Here is a 19,332-nt window from a genome sequence, read left to right as displayed (position 1 = left end):
TAGATCCACCAATTCACACACATAGGAAGTGCAAACACAGTAGCCACAGTGCATGACAGAAGGTATCTAAAAGCCATACTTACTGAGATGGCATGGTAACCCTAGCCCACTGAATGACTGTAATTCCATGCACCTGACACGCCACCTTCCTCCTCCTCCTAAAACACTGACTGGTTATGTTAAAGAAGTTTCAAGCACACACAGACAAATTACTTGCACAGTTAATTCACTGTTAAAGTTTTGGTCATTTTAGGAACACTTAGGCTTGACCTAAAGAATTTAAAGGGACTGGACATTAGAGAGTACATATAAAAATCAGGAACTAAAAAAGGAAAAGCGGTATTTGACGACGTTATCCTGCTGTCCCCTTAGCCTTCTTCTCTTTTACCCATTGTGCAGCATCAGGGTTGTTGCAGAAAACCTGCAACATTTCAGACCAGAGCATCCAATATCCTACTTCTGTTTCTGAATACTGTGTAGCACACCTGCTTCAAAAAATCACCTGCATAATAGTCTTCAATTGAAATGGCCTAGGTAATACCAGAAGTAAAAGTAATAGCATCAAGGCTTTGTAATGCCTTAGGACTAGCCCTTTGGGATATCTGTCACTTAATAAACTGTAATTCCTGTATAGGAAATCAGATATTTTATATAATCTGATTTATATAATCATTAATATTTCATATATAACCTTATTCTGATCATGATTCTCCAAGTAATCTCTTGTCTTGTCCAAATAAAGTCATTGCTTGTATGACAGAAAAATCAGTGTTACATATCTCTTAGTAATCCTATTAATGCTGTGCTCATTTTAGCAAAATTTTAGCAAACTTATTTAAAGTGGAGGTTGTGACTTACTGCAAAATAATGAAAAATTCCCTGACTCTTTAAATTAGATTACATTGAGCTGAGTTTCTTAATGGATAACCAAAACCATAAAGAGCAAATGTACAGTGCCTGGAAATTACCAATTAAGTATTATTACTATTGATTATTACTAGTTATTAGTGATAATTATAACCATCTTAAAAGGGATTTCTGGAGGTCATTTGTTTCCACCCTTTGCTCATAGCAGGGTCAACTTCAAAGTTAGATGAGGTAGTTCAGGGTCATATCCAGCAGAGACCAGCTGCTGTCTTCAGTGTCTCTGGGCTGCTCGGTAATGTGGTTACTGCTCCCAGAGACGTAATGCTTCTATTATGTGCCTTTTTTAAAATCTTTGATAAAGAGAATATTTTTTTCTTATATCCTTATTCATGGATGTAATAGCACCAGCATTACAGGTTTCTTGATAAAGGCCTTTCTTCTTATCTTTGACTATTTTTTTTACTTTAAATGCTTTATCTAAAAAGGTATGCGAGATGTCCAAGTCAAAGAATGTTGACTGTCATTGCCACAAGTATATTAGAGCAGATGAGTCATCCTTTGAACAGGCACTGGGAAGACTAATTTAGCAGCTAGTTATTCCTTTATAGTGACTTGTGAAGTTATTTCTACTCCTCAGTGATTACCACTAAGGGTTTTATTTATAGAGAAGTTAACTAGATAAACCAAACTTTTTCAGAACAGTTCCATTTATGGACAGTGTATTCTGTAATTAAAGTAATTATTTATCAGAATAATTAATGAATTTTGGTGCAGATATTCTAGAAGCTATCCTATGTAAATCTACTGTAATATATTCTATGACTTATTCTGCACAAACAAGCCTACAGAAATATGAAAAAGTTTTGAAAAGCATATTTAAGTGTTGTTATTTAAAAGTGAAGCTACTGTAGGCACCATTAAGAGTGCAGGTATGTGAGCTATATGACTGAGCAGAAAAGTTAGATATGACTTTCTAAATCTGCACTGGAAATTTCTGCATTTTTAGTTGTTATTGTTCCAAAGCCAATTATATGCAGCAAATATCTATTGGCAAAAAAAAGTTACTTTCACGAAGTAAGGAGAAACCGATTGCATTATATTTATTAAAAGTGTATGATAGCATCTTTTTTTTCCCTTTTTTAATTTTTTGTATAGATATATATATACAGTAGCAGAATTACCTATGGTATTAAACAGTGGAAATCTGTCTCAAATATTCACTGGAACTGTGTTCTGCACAGTGTGCTACATCATTGTTTCAGACTGGGGGAACACAGGAAATGAGTGGGTATTTTCAGCCTGATTCCAACCAGACAGCTGCATGTGAAAAAAACCTGTCATGATTTTGGCAGAAATTAGTCAGCACTTTGTTGGTTTCTCACTCCAACCAAGTACTGAGCTGGCAGGAAAATGACAGCGTATTCCCACTGAGAGCGGGTATCCTTCCTCAGGGAGGAAGAGCGCAGGTGATGAAACATATGAAGATTACGTTGCTGCCTGGGTATCTGCGCTCTGTGGCAGACTAGCATATTGTCATCTCCTAAACTGTTTCTGCTGACCCAGTCCACAAACAAAACATTTGCTGAAAATGACTACTAATAAATCAGTAAGTCTTAAATAATATTCTCTCTAATGGCAGACAGGGAACACTTGTGTTGACAACTATCATTACTTCTTTAATTTATAATAACAATAAGGAACCCTAGTGAGAGACTCTGATTAAGATGTTTAACTTTCTTTCAACTTCTATTTGAAACACAAAAAAGCATTTAAAAAATTGTCAATGTAAACTTACTGTTTCTAGTACAAGTCCATGTTTCCAGTCAAAAAACTGGCTTTGCTACTGCCTGTTTTAAACCATTGAGTAGTTGAGAGTAAATATCTATTCTAAAATATAGATGTCTGCTGAGCACAGTGGAATTACGTATCTGACAGCAGTTTTAGGTGTTAATACTAGACAAAAAATTCGGAGTAATAAAAAATAATGCTCACTGAAATCAATGGCAGATTTAGTAACTGCTGGAATAATTGGGTGTGTTTAATCAGATGATATTCCATCACTTCTTGCAAAGATCACACTATCATTACAGCATTTCTGTCTCATTAGGTCTGTTTGAAGTCACAATAACGTACCTCACAAAATTTGCCTTTCACCACTTTCATAGCACTGCAAAATCTAACTCATTAAAAGAGAAGAAATGCTGAAGAAGGTTTTGATTATTTGTTTGCTTGGTTTTTTTTTTTGTTTTTTTTTTTTTTAAATCACCCCTTTATTAATTTTTTTAAAAAATACTTGGCCAATGTTAGGCAATCTTTTTGGGAGCAATGTAGGAAGTTTCATACCTGTTCCTTTGAAGAAAGGAGAATTCTGCATAAATGTGAAGATGTGGTTGTTTTATGACAGCTCCTCAGCCATAACAGCTTTTATAACTGTTGGAAGAATTTAAATGCAATTAGTCCTTTACGTGTCCACTTGTTGTCTCAGAGTAAAAGAAAGCGATCTTTCTAGAGGCTTTAAAAAAAAAATCCAATGATCCACCTCTGGAAACTTTTTGACATCAGAAAAAAAAATTTCCACTGCTTTTAACAAATGTGTTGGCTAATTCTCAAGCTAATGAGGTCTGGGGGAGTATTCTTCAATTGTAAGTATTTCCACTAAAGTGTTTGCAAAAGTACACAATGAATTCAAGTATTTTTGAAAGGAAATGTTTAGGTACTTTCTCATGACAAAAACCATAAATTATTCTCTTGAGAGTTTGCAGGGGTTGTTCCTTTTTACTTTAGTTCTGCTTTTTGCTAAAGATGCTAAAATTGGCCGTTTGACTAGGATTATTGTACAGTAATTCACAACTGATGAAGAACAGTAAATCAAGATCTTTTTTTTAAAAAGGCAGAATGCTGATTTGGAAACCTCCTCCTTTGCTTATACTCTATGAAATAAACTGATTTACATGTCCAGGTGACAGAAGGGAAAAGAGGGGGAATATAGAAGTGGATTTTTCACAGCAATTTCTCCCCAAGCTTTATAGATAATTAGATTTTTAAATATCTTTGTGGATCATGTCTGCTCTCTACAAACTTTGTTGACTAACTGCAACTAAACTTGCATAGTGCAAGTGCAATGTGTTTTGCATGGGTACTATGGTACATATTGAAATGTTGATATTTTATTTTCTACAGTGTCCTATCACTTGGTTGTTTATTAATTGTTAAAACAAAGATAACTGTGAACTAAGTAATTTCCCATATATCATAGCAAATCAAAAAAGTATTGAAAAGACTATTTGACTGGTACACTATTTTTAACTAACCCAAGATGATGAAGGTAAGCTGGGATGAAGAATGAGAAATAATACTAAACTGTCAGCAGCCACGTCTCCTAGACTGGGGAGAACGGCTCTTCTTATCTGTTAAAATTGGTGGATCTGGCAAAACAAAAACTGAAACAAAGCCCTCTCCCAGGCCCACCCCAACAACCTGTCAGTGCAGCGTTGGCAGTCTCTGACCCTGCACTAGAAATCGCTCTCCAAAGAGACAGTTTCTGGTCAGCGCCGGAGTCAGCGCAGGCACTCTCCTTACTGACCTTCAGGGCTGAAATCCCAGTTATATGGAAGAAAACTGCTGTTGGTATGAATCCTACAAAGTAAATAAAATACTCATAACCTCTTTTATTTGGAATGTTATATTTCTTTCAGATGAGTGCATTATACCACATAGGCTATCCAGTATTTTCTTTCAGCCCAGTAATGTTTTAATATAATGGAAAATCTGATTGTTAAAGTGAAAAATTCTGAGTGCTTGAAAGTATTAAAGTAAGGGAGGGAAAACAAATGCTGTTACTGGCTTGATGTTATAATCAGTTACTTAGATAAGGTGATTGCGTTAGCCTAGGAGCCTGATTAACAGTATTTATTAGAGTCAGATTTAGATAAAATTGAATTGAAATGAGAACATTTTGCTAGGATGTCTAAAATAATATATATACTCTGAAGACAATATTTAAATGTTCTAAGGAGATAAACATCTTAATGGTCTCTCAGCGGCACAGCTCTCTCTGTTAAGCTTGACCTCAAATAGTAATAGAGAAGTAATGTACAACCTAGTTATGCGTGTTTATATCCTACTGATGTATGTGGGTGTTGTGATGTACTCTAGTCCAGAGCACAGCATTGTAATGGCTTTGATCCCATGACTGTTCATTTAATGAGAGAACTTCTTGGTTACCGCCAGGGGGCAAAATCAGGTCCAAAATACTTTGTGTTATAAAAAAGAAAAAAAAATCTGCTACTATTTGCTCTTGCAGCCTTTTAAGATACATATTTACCACATTAGAATTTCACAACAAACATGTAAAGCAAATAAAACTACACTCATCTTGACACTATTTTAGCTCCAGAAAAATATCTACTGGATCGTTCAAGGTTAAAAAAAACAATAAAATAGGAGTGCCCATTCAGTCCTTTTTTTTCACTTTTGTGTCTTGCATTCATAATTGTAAAAAAAAAAAAAAGAAGTTCTCTTAATTTGAAATCGCCTATGAAGAAGAACAAAAACATAGAGAACAAAGCAGAAAATACCTTTTGATGATCCTGATTGCATCTTGCACTTGGGTGCACGGTCTGTCTCTAAACTCTGACTCATCTGCCACCAGCAGGCTTTAAGGTGATAATCACCCACACAGAGCTATTCGCACATCTTGTCTATCCCATCCTGTATCTAATTATACCCTTTGTAACAAACTGCTTAGCATAATTAGTGGAGTTATGCTTTACAGGAATAAAGATAGAAGCTATGGTTTAGAAGATTCAACTTTTTAAAGGCATACATGTACAGAGTAGGAACTTTGATATTTGGTCACAATAATGAACATTTTGATGCATTGGTCTATGTAAAATTGTACAATCATTATTTTAGCAAGTAAAATAATGTAGTTTTCAGAATATTTACATACTGTATGTAAGCATTGCTTAGAATTATGAAATGGTTTTGGGACTCATTAATTGCTAACACTTTCACCAGTATTTTTCCAGACATGGCTGAAAAATGCTGAAAGAGCCAGCACTGGAATCAAGAATGCTGGAAATGATCAGGGAATCTGCTATTCAACTGATAGACAACAGCAGGGACAAATGACCTTAATGGGAAAGCTCTGATTTGTTGTTTTTTTTTCCTTCTAGATGATCAGAAAGGATGTTTACTTAGTGACCACTCTTTCTTTGTGTTCAAGCTTTAATGATGAGCTGCTTTAATACAATATCCTTTGACGTAAAAAAAAGGAGTAGAGAATGATACACATATGTGCACATAGGTAAATATATTTTATTTTCCTTTACTTGCTTTCATTGCAGTCTTAAAAGTGCTAAATGAACGTTGCTTGCAGTGGCATCTTCTGTGTATGCTGGCAGTTTAGTCTTCATAACCCCTTGCCCCAACCCCGTCCTTCTTCTAGACTATGAAAAGCTTGAGGCACAAAAAAGCCAATACCCTCCCCCCTCTTTAGTGTTTGCTGCCAGGCAAAATAAACCCCAAACTGTTATCTCCTGAGAGTAACTTCCTGTCCTCAGATGGGGGAAAACTCAGCTGATAGGAACACAAACATCGTATTAGCATAGACAAAAGAAGAAATCATGCAGAATCCATTAAAGCAGCCATAACTAATTAATCTTGTTTGGTTTTATGTGTTAATTGTACTTCTGTTAAATTCTCTTAGAGACCAGGATAAATTTATGGGTTCTATCCTTGTTTAATGATAATTCTGCTATTTCTATTTTATAGGAAAGATGTTCAGAACATTGTGCAAGTAAAACTATTTTCCCCCTGAGCTGTTTAAGAAAAAACACATGAAAAATCCAAGCAGAATATCAGTATTTACTTGTGCTCATGAAGAGATGCTCATGCTTCATCCTTTCCAAGTAGGCAGAGAAATTTGTTGCATTCTACCACATATTATTGCAAGACATTTATAGCAGATTAAAGATAAAGCATAGACTTGCAGAAACTCTTGTATTTTCTGTGGAATGTTAAACAGTATTTTCTCCATTTGCGATAAACTGTACTAATCACCCCAGTGTAAAATACAAGGAGGTCAACAATGCATCCTTTCAGGTCACCATTGTTTAAAAGGTATTTGAGTTTCCCTATTAAGTTTTCAAAGGCCAACATCTGCTGATGCTCAGAAATGGTAGATGTGGTGACGAAGGCTGTATGGGGTGTGAAGTGAAAACACAATCATAAAGTCCATGCAACGCAGTACTAAGAAACTACAGCACAACCAAACTCCAAAGAGCTAGTTTCCCATTCATCCCATTTCTGGTATTAATGGCAGGAATATTCCTGAGAACAGTGACATAAAGGTCTCTTTCATTTAGGTTTGTTGGGTTTTTTTTTTTTTTGTTATAAAATAAGCGTATAAACACAAGGTTTTGAAAATAGTGTATCACTATGCATTTGCAGTCATGTAGATGCCAAAGGGGATACTAGAGCGGGAAAATGACATTATTAAGATTGAAGGCTTTCATTTGCACGTTATTGTCATTGATGCTGTTTCACTATTTAAAACTGCAAAACAGATGCCATGGCATTCAGCTGTTAATGCTGCTCTCATTTGCAAGGCTAGTTTTGATGGCATTTAACTTGTTGTCTAGAGCTTAACAAATCAGCGCTATTCATGAGCTTAAGTAAACCGCGCTGATTTATAAATTGACAGACCTGACCCCGCATCAAAGTAGTTTTACCCAAATTATTAGAAGCTTTTCAGCTGGATATCAGATATTTCAAATTGTGTTGTAGTACTGTGATTTTTTATCATTGTGATAGTCCCACATCACACAAGTGGTGTGTAAAGCCCCTGCAAAGCTGAGGCCATGGGGAATTTTCTTTCAGTCAGCCACAGCAGGATCCCATTTCTACCTCTCTGCTTTACTTGTGATCAGTCAATGCGTCATGACTGTGTGCACTTCCCAGCCATGGAACTCAGTTAGGCTCACAGCTGAGCTACTGTGCACTTAGTCCTTTCAAGTGTTTTATTTAATTAATCATCTATTTCATTGATATATTAGTGCTTTACATAACGGTGTTATGGTTTGGTTATAGTTTAAGTATAATATTTTGGTTCTTTAATTGCATACAGGAAAGCAAGTTTTTGTGAAGGAACATAATTCTGCTTATATTGCAAAGTAAAGCCCAGTTCAAAGGCTGCTGGAGTTAAAGATTCTAGCAGATGCATTGCATTTGCTAAGCTACTTCATAAAAACAAATCTCGTACATTTATAAACTCTTCCATTTGCTCTTTGAATTTACATACACACATACCCACATGAAAATTAATGGTCCTATACTTCTTCGTTATTAGCAAACACTTTTTTTTTTCAAAAGTGCTCAACAAATATTTTCTGTGGAACAGTGTTTCAATTCTCTGTATAACATTCAGTTTTACAGCACTCAGTTTTCATTTGCTGATCAGAACTGATCAAAAAATCTGTGGTTGAAGGCAGATGTGCTGTCAGGAGTGACATTTGCTCTGACCACGTAATACGGTTACCCATTAATGTGACAGAGGAAGGCCAACACACAGCCCCTGCATTACAGAGCACATTTTCAGAGAAAACATTAACTACAACAGAAAGGGATATTGGGAAATTAGATCCAAGAAGCTGAATGAAAATGCAAAACAATACTGGTTTTATTACTTACTACCGATACTGGAAATACTGGGTATGCCTGTAGAGAAAGAAAACAGAAAAGTACAGTTAGCTGTTTGCTGTATTTAGCTGAGCTATTACATCTAAGATCCTGAAAACAATTCTCTCCTGGTTTTCAGAATATTATATCAATACATAGTTAAAGCCAACAACTGCCAATATGTACCCAGCCCTTTAGAAATTCAGTCTTTAGATTTTTCAGTATGAGGCTGCAGGGACCACTAAAATGTATCGACAGATGGGTATTTCTGGGACCTACACCAGCTCTCTGAACTTCATGAATTAGTTCAGAACAGTTTTGTATTTCAACTAACCAGCCATTAGGTTTAATGCTCTAGATAAAAATATAGTCATGCATGTATTATGCACATCTAGGAGAATAATTTAATCAAGGGATAGATGCATTGCTAACTGCTTTGGCCAGCTGCTTAAATCAGTTCATACCTTCTGTTGCATTAACTGTATATAGCTATTTTTTTCCTCTTTTACCTGATGGTTATCTAATTAAAGCTATAGAAAAGACAGGTAATTGAGCGAAACAATCTAATGCATTAGGTTGGTCATATTGACTAAGCCTCTCATTGATTTTTTTTTTCTTTTCTGCTTTCACTTCAATTCCTAAGTTGAATGAATGCAAGGAAACCACTCCAGAGGCAGGTGAGATTTACCAGAAGAGGTGGGGCCACTGAGAAGTAAAACTCCTCTGCTGGATTAGCAATGAGGGGTCTCATGTTGCACCATGCAGTCCCAACATGCAGCTTGTTGTCAGGTCTGCCCTGAAAGGTGTGTAGCACAAAAATATGGACATGAAATATTTTCTGAAATGCCATTTTCTTTAGATTAAATGGCATTGCTAATGACACTATTGCTAGCCTCTTGGGTTAAAGTTACAAATTGCAGATCAGCATTTAAATCCCAGATATTTGCATCTTCTAGGTTAAATACAGTTTGCCTTTTGCAAGTTTTATTGACTTTTGATGGCATGCATTTTACTGCAGAAATCTGTCTGTTTCTCCATTAGACATCTGCTATACTTCTTTCAACATCCATCCTTAAATTTCATCTTGCTCTGAGATGGTATGGACTTCATTCTGCAGTTAAGCAAACTGGAGAGAAGCAGTGTCTTGGGGATAAATAGTATTCACAGTAAGCGAGGTTGTAGAGTGAAGTTGGGAACATTTCTAACTCATGGCACAGCTAAAACAGCGCTGAAGTAATTGCATTTGCAGAATGGCAAACATAAACAGATCTTCTGTGTTTCACCACACCAGTCCCAGGGCACATGTCTGAACTGCAGCTCTGGTTTTGTATCCCATGGAACCTGTGGTCTGGCACGGCAGCGGGCGCTGCACTTGAGACAGCACCTGCTGCTAACCGAGACCCACACTCAGATCTTGTTTGCAAACTTACTAATTTCTACTTCTGCTGAGATTAACATGTATTTCCCAAAATTTTAGAATCCTGAGGTATTGAAAGCTGAATAAAATACCATCATAGTAGAGCAATGCTGTTAGAGTTCTAAAAGTAACAAAAAGGGCTTTTTTCAGTTAGACTAATGTAAAAGAACTCTAATCCCTTTATCTTAAATGTCAAAAAGGCAATCAATTTTCAAATAATTTTCCCTGAAGTTTCAATAGCAGCTTGTTTACATTTTTGCAAGTCATTGTAGCTGTTTTAAATTAGCAGGATTCATCTTCCTTTATAAACCGATGGAAACTGCACAACTATTAGATAAGAAACAGATACTGTGTTCTCGCACTTACACTTCCACTGTGAAATGGTATTTGTGTTTCCTCTGGGTATACTCCCCCGCCTCAAACCTCTTTCTCTCCTACATGCACATACAAATATCCTTTCCTTTTTCTCCTGAACAGATTGTAGCAAAGGGAGAGGTCTTCCTGCAAGTCTGCTCTCCTCATTTTACTGCATTTCAAAAACTTCAATGAATTCATAGCGATAAATGCTTCCTGGGCAGAGAATAATGAAAACAAGACGCCTGCAAGCCTGAAGGGCTCTGTATTAACCTTGCAAGGTTGTCTTCAGGTCCTGTTTAAAAAGCTCTTCTTCTTTTTCCCTACTGAGTTTCTGGGTTGATGTGATCTTCTGTAACCAGCTTGACTTTTGTAATACCAGGTATCCCTGTGTGCAGTGACTGGCCTCGATAGTGCACTACTTTATGCCCTTTCTGCTAAAGAGAGTGAGAATGGCACATCTAAGTTTGTCTGGAAAAAAGCTGGTTATGTAGGGCCACGAAACAGGATCTATTAACACTCTGTGAAAACTGCACATACGATGGGAAAATTATTCTTAGTACGAGCGTTTTGGTGAGATCTGGAGTTACATATTGAGGCTAGCTCTTGAACTCAGCTGAGCTGTATTTGGTGCAAGTCCTTAGGTAATGAGGCACTGGAGGTGTGATTCTGCCTCTCCCTCTCTGTCAGTGTATAAAGTAGTACATTATGTGATGTGGACAATTTCCTGTCAGCCTTCTATTGAAATCTGTGACTATGTTGCAGCAGTGAAATAACGTGAACAGGTTACAGAGAGAGAAGAATCAGGCCCAACACTTCCCTTGATGCACAACTCTATTCAGCTGGACATAAAGAGTAAATAAAACCAAGTGACTTCATTTGTGTATATTCAGTTGTTAAACCAAAGAAATGTTCAGTCTAAATTACCTTCCAGTTGAAATCACTGGCATGGTTATTAATGGTAATAGTTTTATAGTGAGGAAAGAGCAAGTAAAGTGTGCAAAGAAAGTTCAGGGGTAGCTACTGCCCCTGAAATGGCAAACATTGCAGAAGAAAGTCTCTAATACTATATATTATTTTTTACTTGACTTGAGGGTGCTGGTTTTGTATATTACATGTTCACTGTAAGGGTATCTAAATATACATGCATTACTTGAGAGAAAAAAATCTGGTGTTTTCCTTTCATATGATCTTCTGCATCTGCCCTGTAATTTTCTCGCTTCCTCTTTTTCCAGGAATGGGTTGTTTTAGCTATTAGCTACCATGGAGCTGCCTATTGACAACAGAGGAAAAAGCAAATCAGATGCTAGCAAAGAAAGCGAATTTTTGATTTCTTGTATAGTTTGTGTCAGTGTGAAATCTGTAACACAAATGAAGAGCATCAAGCTTTTGCTGAGAAAGGGCACGCTACTGCTTCCAGTCTTGGGGCAGGTCATACCCTGCAGTCCCTCTCATCACCTCCATCCTCAATGCCTGTGCGTGCTTCCCGCCGGCAGTGCAGTTAATGCAGCCACGCTGCGTCTCTTCCTGAGCAGGGAGTACGTGTGGGATAAAGGGATTATTCTGTCAACTCAGACTTGGCTACCATCTTTCCCATGGGTTTCTCCACCTCTTCTCCATCACAGCTCCAATGTGCCATATGACAGGGAGCCAGGGACAGGGTCCTGCTGCTATCATAACACTACACCCAGCTTGCAGCTCTCTCACATTCAGGGAAAGAATGTCACCAAGAGCTCAGTAAATTATCCAGGTGAGGTAAAGAGAGCTCAGAGACTGAGAATTAAGCCTGACTCCTATAAAGGCATGGCAGGATAAGATAGTAAATAATGCAGTGCAAGTTCAGATTCATATAAATTGCTGATCAAAGCCATGTGAGAGCTTTTCTGACAAAGGAGACATCCTTATAATTGCACTCTACACCTTACATTTTAACTCTTCAACGGGAACAAAATATAGAGCTGTATTTCAGAGTCAGAGCAGGGCTGTTAATGCCACATCTGATCTTTTGCTAGAATATCTATGCTGCAGCATGACAGCACTTTCTGCAGTGAGCCTTCTCTCTCTTTGCAACTCCTCCACTGAGTCATGATTGCAATATCAGATCCTCTGCATCAGTTTGAGAACTTCTGAATTCTTTAGAACTTCTGAATTCTTTAGTAATTTAAAGCCTTGAGAAGCTGGAGACACCCAGCACCTCAAAGAGAGTGATTGCTATGATCATAGGAGTAAACTTTTCACGTATTGCCAAACCTGTATTCAGCCAAAGGACCATACACAGTGAAAGATAAAATTCTTAGGAAATTTCACATCTGTTTCTTTGCAGGAGCCCTGGAATTCCTGTTACTGTTAATTTTGCAGTTGCTTGCTCTGTAAAGATTGGGAAGTTTTCAATTCCCAGGAAAAAAGAACTGCTTAGATGAAGTTTGTTATCCTCCACCTCTGCTTTTCCAAGCAATATCACCACAAATGGGACAGATAAAATATTTAGTTATTGGTTTACTGAATGTAGTTATTGGTTTACTGAATAGCACCTTTTAAAATTTTGACATTTTTTCGTGGTGTTTTAGTGACTCCAAACCACCAAATACTGAAAACTCTGTCTAGGAAACTCCCAGTGAGATCAAAGGATTTTTTTTCGAGTAATAATAATAATTTATTGATAGAATATTAGATAGTGGAAACTTCAAAAAGCCTGAAAGACCATTTTTAGAACTGAGTACCTTACAGCAGACACTTTGCCTTCCCATACTGCTGCCAGAACCCACTTTCATTGCTCCTCTTCACTGTATACGCCAAAAATAGAGTTGTTTGAAACCAGTGGCGGATGGAAGCAATTCATTTCCCAGCAACAGATGCCACCCTAACCAGCTCAACCAACCAACTCAGCAGGGTCATGCAAGAGGGTAGAGTGCTGAAGACAATATTTTCAAGACCCATTTAAAAAAAAATGCCCGTTATTTATAGTGCATTGGTTTTTGGGTATGTACCAGCAATGTTCTGCTGGCCAGTGCATTTGATACCTAGTTGGAGGAAAGTTAGGCTATCATTTGCAGGTTTTCCTGACACTTCTGTTATCCTGAATGCTCTTGATAGACTACAGTTTTGTCCTCACCACCAAGTTTCCCAGCCTGACACAGCTTTTCTGTGACATCTTCCTGTGGCTTTACACCTTCTGTAAGCTTCACAAGCCAAAATTAATATGTAATACAGGAACAATAAGAAACTTTACTGTTTTGCAAGCTATTATTGTGTTCATATCTTCCTTTTTCCCTGTGAAAGATGTTATCAAAATCACCAAGGAGCAACAGTTTACATCTTTAGCAGGAGTGTCCCATTCCTTCAAATTGAGATGATGCAGGATCACCTCCTCTACCTCAGTCATGAAGTAGGCACTGGAAAGCTCTTTCCAGTTGTCTGAGAGAATGGGGCCCTTAGAAAATGGGATACTATCTACTTTATGCATCTGCTTTGACAAGACAGCAGGATGTGTGACCTTTCCAGTTACAGGGGTACATGCTACTTGGATTCCTGAATAGAAAGCCTACCATCACACAGCCTCTTGGCCAGCTTCATTTATGCTGGACCCTCAAGATGGCTTTGTGTCAGCAAATATTCATGGGGGAAACTACAAACACAGATGAGGGTAATCAATACAATACTTCAAGTGCCATATTTTTTGCCAGAAACTGTTCCTGTGGCAGCTGTGCTGCAGTGATACCTAATAAGTCTTTTTCCATTCAGGGAGGATTAAGGCTGTGCTGCTGAGACAGAAGCTGTACTGTCAGAGGGGGAGCCACTGCAGGAGAAATTCAGTAAACTGATTGGGACTATCTGCCTAAGTGTCGACTGAAGAGAACCACCAATGTTCCCTGTGTCCTGGTCAATCCTTTGTTTCACGTTGAATTGAGAATTAGGAAAGTCATGTAGCAGCTGCGAGGCGGTTTTCGCCCGGTGTCAAGCCCTTCTGGTATAGGTTATTGGTTGTGGAGGGACTGACAAAAAGCCAGCAGGCTTTGATGGATGGCAGCCCAGCACAGTACTAGACAGCCCTGTCTGATGGAGCAAAGAACATAAGTGCCAAAGATGATCTAAACAACAGGAGGAAGAAAAAGGCTAGCGCTGTCAGACACACATGACTGCTGAGGAGAAAAGCTATCTTGTAATACCAAGTATAGAGAAATTCAATAAGTTCACTTTGAGTGTCAAAACATATTGCAGAACAAACTATCCATAGAATGTGGCAGCACAAGGGAATAAATGTAATCACAAAATAGTCAGTAAGATAGAGTGAAAATATAAAATGAATGCTATGCAGGAGACAAATGCGGAAATATTGTTAGTGGGAGTAAACAACAGAGAACTCGGTGTCTTTCACAAGTGAAGCAGGCAGAAAATGTTTAGCATTCTCCTGAAAAACTCGTGTTGACTTAAAATGAGAAGGACACAGAAAACCGCTTTATATCAAGGTTTAGGCTGTGACTGGAGTATAATCTAGAATGGTCTTGTATTTCATGAGCTGTAGCTTGAAAAGTTCCAATAACGTTTTATTCGCCACACAAAAAAGGCAGAAGCAGAACAGTGAAAACAGCAGAAGATCCACTTGGGAAAGATTTGGAAATGGACGTTAGGCTTCTTGTTGAATCTTAGCAAATTTCTCAAATTATGAGAATGTGAAGAAAAAGAATCTTGTTACTTTGTGGAAGAAAAAAAAGTGTTTCACTCATACAACTCTTTTTAGCTATATCTTATTTAAGCATGCTCATATATAAAAACACCTTGAAATCAATTTAAAATTTAAAATATTTTGGTCTTAGATGGAAAAGATAGACTCTGAAATTGGAGGAAGGAAGAGTATCAAAGGGACACTGTTTGACTGGATTCTACGAAGTGTCCCCATGGAATTAAAGTAATATATCAAGGGAAGTTTAGGGTCAAACGAGGTAAGTTAATTCTATCAATATGTTCCAGCAGCTACTTACAGCATTCATGCCTGCCTAAGGAGAGTATAATGCCAGGGCTGCATTGCTGATCACATGATAGAGATGGTGATGTAAACACAACAGAGTAAGTGAAATTACACTCGCTGTGCCAAGAGTTGACAAAGTAATGCAAAATTTCATATGCTCCAACACACGTGGCAATAAATCAGGAAATTACAAAAGAAATGAAGCTTTTTACATACTATAAATGATTTTTGCTTGTACCAAGTCATCAGACAACCCACAAGAAAAGAAGGTGATTTAGTTCTGACTAGTACATAGATTCAAGAAGTAGTTGTCAGAGAACCACTTCTGGACTGAAAGTCAACTTACTTGCTGAGAAGGAAAAGGACAAAAAAAATCCACTACAATAATACTTAACTTTCAGAGAGCGAGCAGATAAAAATGAGGAAGTTAGTTAAAAGAAAAATGAAAAGAACAGCTAAAAAGATTTAATGCAAACAGCATGGAGGCAGGCTAGAGATAAAGTGTATGAGAGAGACAGAATAATCACATATAACCCATCTTTTTTAAAATTATAAAAATGAACTATCTTATTCACAAACAAAAAAGCCTTCAACACTCAACCCAAAACAGCAGCATGAAGATTTTAGAAGTCATCTGAATGGAGAAAGATAGGAGAAAAAAAAGAGTATAAAAATCTGTCAAGTTAAATATAAACCACAGTATTTTGAGAATCAACTTACTACCGACATAAAAGTTAATAATCCTTTCTTTGTTAAAATAACCACACTAGAAGCAGGAGGCCTCCCAGAGAGATGATTGGGTAGATAGGCAATCAAGTTATAAAAGCACTGAATACTAAATTGATTGTTTTCACTGACTGATGTTCACAACAAAGGTTAGAGAGTTTCTCACAATGTGAGGAAGTTTCTCACAATGCCTATCGTCATCTGAAGGTGTTTTAGAAGAGGTAAATAATATTGAACAAGAAGAATTGCCATAAGGCAATGTTCACCTAAAAAGTGTTTTAAAGGAACTCAAATATGACATTTCTGAACTAACTACTGTAACATATAACCTGTCAGTTATGTCAGCCTTGATGCCAGAAAAAATGTTGTAACTGTGACGCAGTCTTTAAAAATGACTCAGGGGCTGATCCTTGTAATAACAAACTATAAACCAGACACATTTGTATGCCACTGTAAAAGATCCATGTTGTTCTCTGGTCTAGAATATCACCTGTAGTTTCAGCCTCACCAAATTTAAAAAAATGACACTATAGAACCACAAGAGAGCAAGAGAGCATAGATGACCAGAGATGTGGCATGGTTTTATATAGGATAAGAGTAAATAGATTAGGATTCGTCATTTAGAAAATAGATTGGGAAGTGGACATGTCAAGTATATATAATCATAAATGGTATAATGGATGTAAATAGGGATGTATTATTCTCTTTTTCTTCCTATCTAAGGAGGTATATGCTGAAAAGGCTGCCTACTATTTGCAAAAGGTTTTGTTTTTTGATGGAGCTCTGTATCTGATGGAATTCAGTAATGTTGGAAGTTGTTAGCAAGCTTCGGGCATCCTTTTGCTGGGCGCTAATTCCGTTGTTCCGTCTGGTGTGTGCTCAGCTGATTGGAAAGGAAGTAACTGGCATAGCGAGCTGCATTTAGAACGATCCTGATTCTCATCTTCACATGTATTTGTCTCTAGTTTAGATGACTGCTGGGGTAGCAACTGCATATATATAAAAATATAAAAAGTGTGTATGTGCATATGTGTGTACCTATGTATATATATAAAATATATAAATAAAATCAACCTGATAAATATTACTTTTTTCCAAACATAGTTTTAAAGTATTAATTCTGTGAGCCACACTTTTTATAAGAAGTGAAAAAGTGAATACTCTTACAAAATGTTTTTTGCCCACTTTTTGTAAGTTCTTTTTTTTCTGCTCAGTAAGAATTTAATCATAATTTCATGCCCCCACACTTCACGGTTTGTTACTTGGTCTATTACTCTCATATTTCACTTGATAAGGTCCTGCTTCCTATGATATTCATATTTGAGTTTTGATTCTTCACAGCTGCTGCTTTGAAGTCTTAGATAACATTCTGAGCATTGCACATTGCTCCTGGTTTTAAACTTTTCATTCAACTGCAGTACATAGCTGTGCTTCTCCCAAAGAACTTTTCAGTAAATTGTTCTGTTCTAATATTCTAAAATGAATGTTTTGCTTCTCATCAGGGCAAAACTGTAGACTTTTCTTAAAAGAAGCTAATAACTTCTGTCAAAAGGTTTGGTGATTTATCCTTCAATCCTTTCTTCAAAGGGTTTACATCTGTTGCTCAGTTCAGGATGATTTTGGATGATTGTGTATTCCATACATACATGAAAGGAAGAACTGACGCTCACACTTGTCTTCATGCCCTCTCTCTCAGCACCATATTCTTTTCAAACCAATCCTGTCCAGGACCAGGAAATGAAGCTGTCAATAACCTCCTGGGGTTAATATGAAAGTGTGCTGGAACAGTGAGTATGTGTGTTGTTGAATGGCTATTAGCTGGAAACAAGCATATATAAAACCTCAGGTTTTGCCCTGGCTTTCCCCTTTCAACACTTACAGTGACCTAGAAGAGTGAATCTGGGCTCCAGGTCAACATCAGGTACAAACTTCCTATGCCAACCTTGAGATCTTTTGTTATTAAATGCAAAAATTTGTCTGAGATTTTCTTAAATGGACAAAAAATGAGCAAGGACCTCATTTCACCCATTGAGCTGAGGTTGTTTTGAATCTCGAGGCAATAAGGATGTATAAATGGTGAGCTGAGGGCACCATGGCTGGAGCAGTACTGCAGATATTCCCACTGGTTTCTCTCCTCTGCGTGTCCTTTTTATGTGAAGGGTCCTAATTTTTTCATTCCTTAGCCCTTTCTGTGCAGTGCCCAGGGATTTGTCTATGGATACAAACATGCAGCTCTCATGTAAGTTATTTACAACCATGTAAGAGCACAGATGATGTACACTTACAATTAACACTTACAATTTGACACCTTGTCAAATTATATGCACTGGGTCATAAAGAAATGACAAACTTCTGCCAGCATTAATCTTCCTTCAGAGTCAAGATATGGGGCAGAATTCTCATAATGAAATATCCTTGTTATACAGAACTACTTACAGATATTAGCAGTGCCCTTAGGTATAGGCAGATAAGAACCAGGGCTCCACGGTCGGCCCTGGTAATTCTTCTTGCATTTTCCACAGTCTGGGCCAGTTGTGTTATGCTCACATTCACAAAGTAGTCTTTTGTTTTCTTCTTTACAGCCAGTAGCGTGAAGGTTGCACTTACACCTAATTTTAAAAGGCAAAAATAAAAAAAAAAAAGGTGGGATATTATTTAGAGGTGAGTTTAAGTTCAGATTAAGCCTTAGTAAAGCATGTCCCATTGCAACCACTCTATTCTTGTGTGTTGTGCCTGCGTTGTTGTTTTACCATGTTTTACAAGACATCACTCAGTAGCATCTTGCAATATCTCCATCTCACACAGGTCGAAAAGCACTAATTTCACCAAGACTCCAAGATGCTGAATCTTTTTTGTTTTCACTAATGCAGCTCCACTGAGATCAACTAAATTATTCATAATTTTCACTACAGACAGCTCTATAATCTTGCAAAAATTCAAGAGTTACTACTTACAGGAACAACAAAAGTCCTCTGCTTATGTCCTTAGAGAATCTGGCCCAAATTAAATCCAAATTAGGCCCTGGGAGCCTGTGAAAACAGACTTCAGTTAAATATCAAGTCCAATGCCACACTTCAGTAGAAGGGAAGCTCAGTGTAACTGCATTTAGCCATTCTTGTTCAGCAAGTACTGCCTTGCTCAGAGAGGGAAAATTTTTGCCTGCTTTAATTTGCTATAGTTGTAGTAGCTGAAGGACAGAGGAAGTATTTTGTTAGGCACATTTAATTTCACTTAGGAAGGAACACCTAATCGAACCATGCAACTAAATCATTAGATAAACCGGATTCTGCATCTGATCTTGGAACAATTGTATTTTCCTTAA

At 37.3% G+C, this 19,332-nt stretch overlaps 1 protein-coding gene across 1 annotated transcript in view; it reads right to left on the bottom strand.

Moving 5' to 3' along the window:
• Positions 1 to 19,332, bottom strand: part of LOC104544912 (netrin-G1-like) — a 126,254-nt gene that overhangs the window by 19,290 nt on the left and 87,632 nt on the right. Inside the window, exons 3-4 of the mRNA XM_010189917.1 lie at positions 18,447 to 18,619; positions 8,560 to 8,586 (exon numbers count right to left, since the gene is read on the bottom strand). Of these exons, the coding sequence (XP_010188219.1) occupies positions 8,560 to 8,586; positions 18,447 to 18,619 (200 nt within the window). The remainder of the gene's footprint in view (positions 1 to 8,559; positions 8,587 to 18,446; positions 18,620 to 19,332) is intronic.

The sequence above is a fragment of the Mesitornis unicolor genome, unplaced genomic scaffold, assembly GCF_000695765.1.
Source record: "Mesitornis unicolor isolate BGI_N332 unplaced genomic scaffold, ASM69576v1 scaffold4248, whole genome shotgun sequence".
Taxonomy (NCBI): domain Eukaryota; kingdom Metazoa; phylum Chordata; class Aves; order Mesitornithiformes; family Mesitornithidae; genus Mesitornis; species Mesitornis unicolor.
This window is presented reverse-complemented; position numbering and strand designations above follow the sequence as displayed.